Source organism: Neophocaena asiaeorientalis, unplaced genomic scaffold (genome assembly GCF_003031525.2).
Source record: "Neophocaena asiaeorientalis asiaeorientalis breed wild unplaced genomic scaffold, Neophocaena_asiaeorientalis_V1.1 scaffold86, whole genome shotgun sequence".
Classification (NCBI taxonomy): Eukaryota; Metazoa; Chordata; class Mammalia; order Artiodactyla; family Phocoenidae; genus Neophocaena; species Neophocaena asiaeorientalis.
The window spans coordinates 5372363-5383211 of NW_020175039.1; the positions used below are offsets into that span (position 1 = coordinate 5372363).

Below are 10849 nucleotides of genomic sequence, written 5' to 3' on the forward strand. Positions count from 1 at the left end.
TTTCTTTGATTCCATCTGAACGTTCACTTCACAACCAAACGTAGGAGCCTTGCCTGTCCTGTCCTGTGCCTAGCACTGGTACATAGCAGGCACTCAGTAAATGCCTTGTGAATGAATGAATGAGTGAATGTAAGATAATCCCCTCCAGAGGGTTTGGACATGTTGCCAATTAGGAAAAAGTGCATCAACAGAATCTTTTGTTCTGAATGGGTAGTGGGGAGGGGATGGGAGAGTGTCTGATGGAAACGTGGAACTTTCTAAAGGGCGACCATGAAATTGTTTACTAAAGCATAATATGTTGTAAAAGGGAGCTGAACCCCAGACTTGAAGAGAGATAATTTTAGGCCAAATAAAAGACAATTCCATTTAATCATAAATTGTTGTAAGAATTAAAATATATGTGAAGGACTTACAACACTGCTTGGCACATGCTAAGTTCTTAGTAAATGTTCTTAGAAGTTGTTATTATTTTTGAGATTGCTATTCAAGGAGATGGGCTAGGATACTGAGTAGTCTTAGAAAAGGTATACATGCTCAAAAAAGGATTACATTGATGCTGTCCAATATAGTAGCCATACCTGGGTATATGTGCTGAAGGAAGCTTGCTAAAGGAAGGGGGATTTGAGAGGGAGCCAGAGCCAGTTTGGGACACTTCTGTGTCCCCTAGAGCAGGGCCAAGCACCCTTTTGAGCATTTGGTGAAAGCTGTGGACACTCTCCCTGGAAAAGAGCACATGCCCAAACCCATGACATTTTGCATATAATTTGTCTATAACATTTGCATGTATTTGCATATAACTTCCAGCCACAGTCTATCAGTGGATCCCTCTGTTTTAGAGGTTGATTCATTTATATTTGGACTGAGTCATTAGTTTAGTGAATGCTTCCTTTAAACCTGGACTACGTGTCGTGTACTAATAGAGGAGACCCAGAAGCCCAAGAATTCTCCAGTCTCATTTGCTTCTTCTTTGACTCTCATTCCTTTTCCCACAGGAGGAAAGCCACGTTCAGAGGAAAGAAGTAGAGAGTAAAAGCCAAGTAAAGGTAATGCAAATGCTTCAGTAGCACTCACTGGGGGCTTGCTGAGAAATGCCAAGTGCAGCCTTGGAGAGCAGGGCTGCCTGGGCCTCATCCCCAGTTCCCTTTTCCAAATGGCCTTTCCTGAATGGTGAGTCCCTAGGCTCCCAGACAAAGCCCTGGATCTTGCATTCAGTCTTGTTCCTCACGGTGCTACTTCACACCTGTTGCCAGAGCTAGGAAGCAGACACCCCTCTATGAAAATGATGGCTGTGGTGAGTCTTCTTCATTGACTCCTCTTTTTCATGCCCCTCCTGCCTCCCCTCTGGTCTCTTCCCAGCTCCCAACTGGCAGGAACTCCTGTCTTAGCCAGAGAGCTTCCCTTGGACTTGTGTTCCAGGCACCGGATGCTCATCGGGGCAGCCCTAAGCCTCCTCATGAGGACAGTGGGGACTACACCATGAACTCCGGATCATGCCTGAGTGCCAGCACAGTGGCCTTTCCCACCATCACTGGCAGCAGCGTGGCCATGAGTGCCTACAGCAGCAGCAATGCTAGTGCCTGTGTGAGGACATGTGTGGGGCGGGTGGAGTGGGTGGAGCAGGGCCAAGCAGGGTAGATGGGCAGCAGGGCAGCGGGGGTAGGAATCTGAGACGACCCCACTCTCCTGTCTAAACTCCAGTACTAGACCCTACATACATTGAGCCCTATGCTAACTGGAGTGGTGGCAGCTGTAAGCGTGATGGTGGAGCGGGGAGAACGCTGGGGAGATGCCAGTTGGGGGCTGATAGAGTAGCCAGTAGTTCTCTCTTCCTTCAAAAAGCTCTTCTGGTCTTGAGCCCTAGGGCTTTGTGTTTGTCCAGTGCATGGATGTTGTTTACTTCTCGCAGCTCTCGGGGGTCTCTCTCTGTGATAGCGCAGGACCAGGGCAGTGGGGTGCTTGTCTAGGGATGTAACTATGGGGTCTCACTGCATTTGTGCAGCATGTGTCTGTATCATTTGTGAATTCTCATGTCTCCTTAGATGTGATGGTGGTTGCATTTGCCTCTGTGTGGACCAGGGTCATCTCACCCCTCCATCTGTACCATTCTGGCCCAGTTTGCTCACAGATTCACTCACTGCCCTTCCCCGCTCTGCTCTGAGCTGGCAGGAGATTGGAAGTTGGGAGGAAGGGAGAAGCCAGGCTATTTATCTTCTTCCCTCTCTGCTTTTGACAGTGTCTCCATCAGCAGCTGCATCTCCCTGTGACTCCAGTCCCCACCAGACAGGCCTCTGGGCTCTGAGAACCCCACCACTTCCCCTAACCTACATGTGGTGGCAGCTTCTTGATGTTGTTAACTTTGGGGTTACTGCACTATCCCCTGGCTGTGCATTAAATTCCTTATTTTAAACACCCGGAGTGGCTTCTGTTTTCCTGGTTGGACCCTAACTGATGCACCAATTGATATTTATAATAAATGATCCTTGCTCACCCAAGTCACCTTTCCTCCATGGGCAGATCAGGCCATCCGACACTCTCTATAAACTGAGATATAGTTCCAAGAAAGAAGGGATTTGCCAGTCCTGTTCACTTTTATAGTCCTGGCACCTAATACAATGTCCATTGCATCATAGGTAGTCAACAAATATCTGTCGAAGAGATAAATATATCCTTATGTTATGTAATGACATAAAAACAATACTTGGTCAAAGATAAAGTTAAATGGCAGTGAATTTACTTTCAGAGCGATGACTGGTAGGAAGAGGCACCTGTTTCATCCTTCTGCCATCTTGCCACCCCAGGGATTTTTCCATCTCCCTCCCTCCTCGGATAGATAGGGGCTAGGGATTCACCTATGAAAGGATTTTCCATTGCAGACAAGAAGCGTTGGCATAGCGAACCTCTAGCATCATTAGGAGAAGTGCTTGGGATGGTCTCGAAGTCAAGGCACGAGGTGCGGGTTGGTCGCAGGCAAATTGGCTCTTTCTTCTGCTCTACCAGCTAGGTGAGGGTTGGGAGAGGGAATGGTGGTGTATCCCTGTGCTCTGGAAAAGTGCCGGGGATATACCACTCCAACTAGGAGAGGCTTCTGTGGCGAAGGGGTAGGATGGCAGGCAGAGGAGGAGGAGGCAGCATCTGAACAGGCCGGGATCTGAGGGCACACTGAGGAGCACAACAGGGAGGCTAAGGCTGCTGAGTGTGCCAGGTGGAATGGCCCGTGCGGTGGCCAGGGAAGGCTTCATGGGCAGGGTCTCTGGGAATCTAGTTGGAAACCCATTCCAGTGACCTCAGAAGAGGTAATATCTGACTCGCCTACCCGCCCCTCACCTTCTCTCTCCAGACCATCCCCCAGGGGTGAAGAGTGGTGTGATTCATTACTTTCTGGAGGTGGGGAGATCTTTGCCCATTCTCTGGGTCTTTGAATCCTATCCCACTTGCTTCTCCCCTTTCTCCCTGCCGACCAGACAGCCTGCCAGTTCCATGGATACTCAGAAGTGCTTCCCAAAGAAGCAGGACAAAGTGAAGAAGAGGGTCATCTGGGGCATTGAGGTGGCTGAGGAGCTTCAGTGGAAAGGCTGGGAGTTGGGGAAGGAGATCACCAAGAACCTAGTTCTGAAAAATCTATCCTTGAAAATCCAGAAGATAAAGTACAGGTACCAGTATGAGCGATCAGAGACTAAGCCCCTGAGCCTTCAAGCCCCCAAAGCAGCCACTCTTAAAAAACACACTTTTAAAATGTCATATAAAACCAGAAGAGTATATAAAACATGTACAGCTTGAATAATTGTTGAGAGTACAATTTGAATAATTGTTGAATAATTGTGACCAGATTAAATAATGGAATACTAACAGTGTCTGAAGCTCACCTTCTCCCACTATGTGTCCCCTGCATTGGAACACCTTCCCTACCCATAAAGGCAACCAATACCTTGTCTTTCATGATAATGATTTTCTTGTTTTTCTCAAAAGGTTTTACCACTTATGTTTGTATCCCTAAATGTTATAGTTTAATTTTTCCTCCTTATGAACTTTATATAAGCGGGATAACATGGTATACTTTGTTACACAATTTTTTTTTTTTTTTGCGGTACACGGGCCTCTCATTGTTGTGGCCTCTCCCGTTGCGGAGCACAGGCTCCGGACGCACAGGCTCAGCGGCCATGGCTCATGGGCCCAGCTGCTCCGCGGCATGTGGGATCTTCCCGGACCGGGGCACGAACCCGTATCCCCTGCCTCGGCAGGCGGACTCTCAACCACTGTGCCACCAGGGAAGGCCCTGTTACACTTTTATTTTGCTCAGTAATGTTCGTAAGACTCATCCACATGCAGATATAGTTCATCCTTTTTCATCACAGTATAATAGTCCAATGTATGCTTCTCCATATTCACGCATTCTTCTGTTAAGGGACGTTTGGGTTGTTTCCAGTTTGGGACTGTATATGTCTCCCATGTCCCTATCTTGCCCCTCCCCACTTCCCTCTCCCCACTGGTAACCACTGGTTTGTTTTCTATATCTGTGAGTTTGTTTCTGTTTTGCTATATACATTCATTTGTTTTATTTTTTAGATTGCACATATAAGTGATATCATACAGAATTTGTCTTTCTCTGTCTGACTTATTTCGCTAAGCATTATATTCTCTAGGTCCATCCATGTTGCTGCAAATGGCGTTATTTCATTCTTTTTTATGGCTGAGTAATATTCCATTGTATATATGTGTACCACATCTTCTTTATCCATTTCTCTGTCAATGGACATTTAGGTTGCTTCTATGTCCTGGCTATTGTAAATAGTGCTGCAATGAACATTGGGGTGTATGTATCTTTTCGCATTATGGTTTTCTCCGGATATATGCCCAAGAGTGGGATTGCTTGACCGTACGGCAGCTCTATTTTTAGTTTTTTAAGGAAACTCCATACTGTTCTCCATAATGGTTGTATCAATTTACATTCCCACTAACAGTATAGGAAGGTTCCCTTTTCTCCACACCCTCCCCAGCATGTATTGTTTGCAGACTTTTTGATGATGGCCATTCTGACTGGTATGAGGGGATACCTCACTGTAGTTTTGATTTGCATTTCTCTAATAATTAGTGATGTTGAGCATCTTTTCATGTGCCTCTTGGCCATCTGTATGTCTTCCTTGGAGAAATGTCTTTTTAGATCTTCTGCCCATTTTTTGATTGGATGTTTGCTTTTTCAATATTGAGCTGCATGAGCCTTTTGTATATTTGGGAGATTAATCCCTTGTCGGTCAGTTCATTTGCAAATATTTTCTCCCATTCTGTGGGTTGTTTTTTCATTTTGTTTATGGTTTCCTTTGCTGTGCTAGATTGTCTTTTCCTTTTTTTTTAATTTAATTTTATTTATTTTTTTATACAGCAGGTTCTTATTAGTCATCAATTTTATACACATCAGTGTATACATGTCAATCCCAATCGCCCAATTCAGCACACCACAATCCCCCCCGCCACGGCTTTCCCAACCCTTGGTGTCCATACGTTTGTTCTCTACATCAGTGTCTCAACTTCTGCCCTGCAAACCGGTTCATCTGTACCATTTTTCTAGGTTCCACATACATGCGTTAATATACGATATTTGTTTTTCTCTTTCTGACTTACTTCACTCTGTATGACAGTCTCTAGATCCAATTAGGATGCTCTATATTTCTGCAGTGTCTGTTGTAACTTCTCCGTTTTCATTCCTAATTTTATTGATTTGAGTCCTCTCCCTCTTTTTCTTGATGAATCTGGCTAATGTTTTATCAACTTTGTTTATCTTCTCAAAGAACCAGCTTTTAGTTTTATTGATCTTGGCTATTGTTTTCTTTGTTTCTAATGACCATTTTCTTAATTGTTTTGGGTTGGTTTTTTTTTTTTTAGGTTCTTTTCTTCTCTTGTGTTTCCCAGTTAGAGAAGTTCCTTTAGCATTTGTTGTAGAGCTGGTTTGGTGGTGCTGAATTCTCTTAGCTTTTGCTTGTCTGTAAAGCTTTTGATTTCTCCATCAAATCTGGATGAGATCCTTGCTGGGTAGAGTAATCTTGGTTGTAGGTTCTTCCCTTTCATCACTTTAAGTATATCATGCCACTCCCTTCTGGCTTGCAGAGTTTCTGCTGAGAAATCAGCTGTTAACCTTATGGGAGTTCCCTTGTATGTTATTTGTCGTTTTCCCTTGCTGCTTTCAATACTTTTTATTTGTCTTTAATTTTTGCCAGTTTGATTACTATGTGTCTCAGAGTGTTTCTCCTTGGGTTTAACCCGTATGGGACTCTCTGCGCTTCCTGGACCTGGGTGGCTATTTCTTTTCCCATGTTAGGAAAGTTTTCGACTATAATCTCTTCAAATATTTTCTTGGGTCCTTTCTCTCTCTCTTCTCCTTCTGGGACTCCTATAATGCAAATGTTGTTGCGTTTGATGTTGTCCCAGAGGTCTCAGGCTGTCTTCATTTCTTTTCATTCTTGTTTCTTTATTCCGTTCTGCAGCAGTGAATTCCACCATTCTGTCGTCCAGGTCATTTATCCATTCTTCTGCCTCAGTTATTCTGCTATTGTTTCCTTCTAGTGTAGTTTTCATTTCAGTTATTGTATTGTTCATCTCTGTTTGTTTGTTCTGTAATTCTTCTAGGTCTTTGATAAACATTTCTTGCATCTTCTCGATCTTTGTCTCCATTCTTTTTCCGAGGTCCTGGATCATCTTCACTATCATTATTCTGAATTCTTTTTCTGGAAGGTTGCCTATCTCCACTTCATTTAGTTGTTTTTCTGGGGTTTTATTTTGTTCCTTCATCTGGTTCATAGCTCTCTGCCTTTTCATCTTGTCTATCTTTCTGTGAATATGGTTTTTGTTCCACAGGCTGCAGGATTGTAGTTCTTCTTGCTTCTGCTGTCTGCCCTTATAATGTCTTTTTTAAATAGAAATTCTTGTTGAGGATACTAATCCTTTGTCAGTTCTGTGTTGTGAATATTTTCTCCCACTTTGTGACTTGTCTTTTACTCTATCATGTCTTTTGAAGAAAAGAATTTCTTAATTTCAAAGGAATCAAATGTACCAATATTTTTCTTTTATGGTTGACGCTTTTTTGTATCTTGTTTAAGAAGTTTTTCTCTACCCTTACCTAGGTCATGAAGATATTCTCTTATAGTATCTTCTAAAGACTATAATTTTGCCTTTAATATTTGTCTTTTATCTATATGGAATTGATTTTTGTGAATGGTTTCAAGCAGCGATCCAATGACATTTTTTTTCCTCAACCAAATGTCCAGTTGTCCCAACACCATTCACTGAAAAGTTCATACCTTCCCTGATGATCTCCCTCACCACTGATGTATATCAAGTGTCCATATATGTATGGATCCATTTCTGAACTCTGTTTTGTTCCCTTGCTCTATTTGTCTTTCCCTGGGCCAATAAATATCATCCTGAATTAATTATTAGAGCTTATAATAAATGTTGAATATCTTGTAGTGTAAGTCTTCCAACTTCATTCTTATTCAGGATTGTCTTGGCTATCCTTGGGCTGTTGAACTTTCATATATGTCTTCAAATCAGCTTATCACACACACATAAACTACTTTTTGAGATTTTGATTGGGATTTATTTGAAACTATAGGTTAATTTGGGGAGACTTGATGTCATTCCAAACTGAGTCTTTCATGACAGTTTTTATCTTTCATGACTCATGGTTTATCTTTATATTTCTTTAGGTCTTCATTCATGTCTCTCAATAAAATATAGATATTTCTCTGTAGATGTCTTACACATCTTTAGTTAGATTTATCCCTAAGTGTTTTATATTTTTGATGATGCTGAGTATGATCTCTTTTAAAGTTGTTTCATTTTCTGCTTGTTCCTGGCTTTATAGAAAGTCATTTTTAAAAAATATGGATGTTTTGTCCATAATCTTGTGCCCAGAAACCTTGGTAAGTTCTCTCGTTAACTCTAATAATGTATTTGTTAATTCTTTTTTTCCACATACACATTCATATCTTATACGAAAATGGCATTTTTCCTTCCTTTCTAACCCTATCTCCTTTCTTTCTTTGTCTTTCCTTACTGCACTGTTGAAAAGGAAAGTGTTGAACAGAAGCTCTTATAGAAGGCATCATTGTTTTGTTCATGATCTCAGCATGAAAGATTCCAGTGTTTCACCATTAATTTGGATGGTTCCTGTAGTTTTTTCTTTCTTTTTTTTTTTAGACTTTATCAGGTTAAGGAAGTTTCCTTCTATTTCTAGGTTGCTGAGACTTTTTGTCATAAACATATGTTGAAGTTGAATATTTTTCTTTATTGAGACGATCATTTGATTTTTTTCTCTCTTAATTTGTTAATATGGTGAATTACATTAACTGATTTTTTTAATGTTACACCAACTGTGTATTCCTAGAATAAGCCCAACTTGGTCATGATTGAGTATTCTTTTTATACAGATTGCTAAATTCTTTCTGCCAATATTTTGTTTATGGGTGATATTAGCCTGTAATTTTCCTTTCTTCTCATAACTGTCAGGGTTTGATAACAACGTTATGATGGATTCATAGAATATGGTGGGGAGGGTTTCCTTGTTTTCTGCTGTTGGGAAGAGAAGACAAGGATTATCAGATGCTTGGTACTACTTGCTGGGAAGCCATCTGGCCTGGTGTTTTCTTTGTGGGAAGATTTTTGACTATTTATTCAATTTTTTGGATACTTTTAGAAAGGGTGGCCATAAAATGTATAATTCTTGAGACAGTTTTGGTCAATTATACATTCCTAGGAATATGTTTATTTTATCTGAACTTATTGCTATAGATTTTTTGATAATATTGGCCTCTTATTAATGTATTTTTTAAAATAAATAAATTTATTTATTTATTTTTGGCTGCATTGGGTCTTTGTTGCTGCGCGTGGGCTTTCTCTAGTTGGGATGAGCGGGGGCTACTCTTGATTGCGGTGCGCGTGCTTCTCATGGCTTCTCTTGTTGCAGAGCGCAGGCTGTAGGTGCACAGGCTTCAGTAGTTGTGGCACACGGGCTCAGTAGTTGTGGCGCACGGGCTCAGTAGTTGTGGCGCACGGGCTCAGTAGTTGTGGCTTACGGGCTCTAGAGCGCAGGCGGGTAGTTGTGGCACACGGGCTTAGTTGCTCCACAGCATGTGGGATCTTCCCAGACCAGCCTCGAACCCGTGTCCCCTGCATTGGCAGGCAGGTTCTTAACCACTACACCGCCAGGGAAGTCCCCTATTAGTATTTTTGAAGTCTGCAGAATCTATAGTTTTGACCCACTCTGGAACTCTACAGCTGTGCCAAGATCTCTGCTTGGAAATGCATCCCTGGCACCTCTGTTCTCAGCTTTGGTTTCCCCCAGCTAAGTGCTCAGGGATTTGGTTAAATCAGGGCAGCCTTCCCCATCCCAGACCCCACTGACCACCATGTGCATCTGAGGTACAAGTGCTGCTCCCTTGGCCCTGTATCTTTTCATTCAGTGCTCTGACATCCGAGAGTGAAGGTCTGCAAGAGAAGTGGTAGGATGAGGGAGACAGTTCCTCCTATGACAGAACACCTGTGTTTCTCCTTCCATGGTCCCACGGATTCAAGTCTGTTTGGCTTTCCAGAATCTTCCCTAATCTTTCTGCCTCTCCTAGTTTTCCGATCCTGAAGTGCTTATCCTCTGGCTTCTTCCCACAGGCCCCCCAAGACCAAATTCTTCTTCACGGTCATCCCCCAGCCCATCTTCCTGAGCCCAGGCATAACCCTCTCACTCCCAATCATCTTCCGGCCCCTGGAGGAGGTAAGGTCTGCCATGGTGAGCGGAGGGCAGGGAGGGACACAGGCACAGTGACCTCAGAGCAGGATGTAGGGCAGAGCAGCGAGGAGCTCTCCCACCACACCTACATCCCACCAGCTGGAGCCAAAACTCATTAGATAGAGGGGGCTTCCCAGTTGGATGTTGTTGGGGGAAAAGGCTGTGCTACTGTGTTGGCCATCAGAAAGCACTATATTCCTTGGGCTCTTCCTTCTCTCAAAATGTTTCCCCAAATACTTTGTTCCTCACAAAAGAAGCCCTACATCTCTGAGACCAAGATGGTACTGGAACACAAGTAACTGACCCTCTCTTCAGAGACTGAGATGGAGGGCCATAGCCCAGCCCAGCCCTCAGCAGTTGTGTTGAGGGGATGGCCAAGGGCTGGGGTCAGGTGAGTGGTCCTTGAGTACCACCCGGGTACCACTGATCAACCAGGGCCTCTGTCTCCCTGCCCCCACACTGCAGAAGGAGTACGTGGACCAGCTGTGGTTTGAGAAAGCAGAGGGGATGTTCTGTGTGGACCTGAGAGCCACCCTGCCCTGTCACAATCTGATCTGCCCACCGTCCCTGCAGTTGCCCATGTGTGCCATGGGGGACATGGCCGAGGCCTGGTTCTGTCTGGACAACACGGGGTGAGGGCCATGGCTGAGGCTCAGAGGTGGGAAGAGTGAGAACTGTGAGGAGGGTTCCTGGGAGCAGGAGAGACTGGCCTGTGTGATGGTGGAAGAGGATAGGGGGAGTAAAGGGGGCATCCCAGCCTTTCTAAAGCAGGGGCAGTGGTCAGTTAGCCCAGTGGCTCTAACCTGCCCACCCCCTCCAGGGACCTGCCCACCTTCTTCACCTGGGAGTCCCCCAGCCCATTCCAGATATTGCCGACCACGGGGCTGCTGGAGCCAGGCCAGGCCTGCCGGATCACGGTGACCTTTCAGCCCCTTATGGCTGTCATCTATGACGTTCAGGCCACGTGCTGGTACGGGGAGGGGAGCAAGCAGAAGAGCAGCATCCAGCTGCAGGCTGTGGGTGAGGCCCGACCTCTCACCCATCCTCTGCAGGGATCGAAGCCGCAGTGTGCCCCTC

The 10849-nt window shown here is 44.2% G+C and overlaps 1 protein-coding gene across 1 annotated transcript in view; it reads left to right on the plus strand.

Moving 5' to 3' along the window:
• The window catches only part of CFAP65 (cilia and flagella associated protein 65), a 54013-nt gene that overhangs the window by 16209 nt on the left and 26955 nt on the right, over positions 1–10849 (plus strand). The window contains exons 3-8 of the mRNA XM_024763141.1: positions 993–1043; positions 1357–1575; positions 3466–3650; positions 9655–9757; positions 10238–10404; positions 10593–10792. Coding sequence (XP_024618909.1) covers positions 993–1043; positions 1357–1575; positions 3466–3650; positions 9655–9757; positions 10238–10404; positions 10593–10792 — 925 coding nt within the window. The remainder of the gene's footprint in view (positions 1–992; positions 1044–1356; positions 1576–3465; positions 3651–9654; positions 9758–10237; positions 10405–10592; positions 10793–10849) is intronic.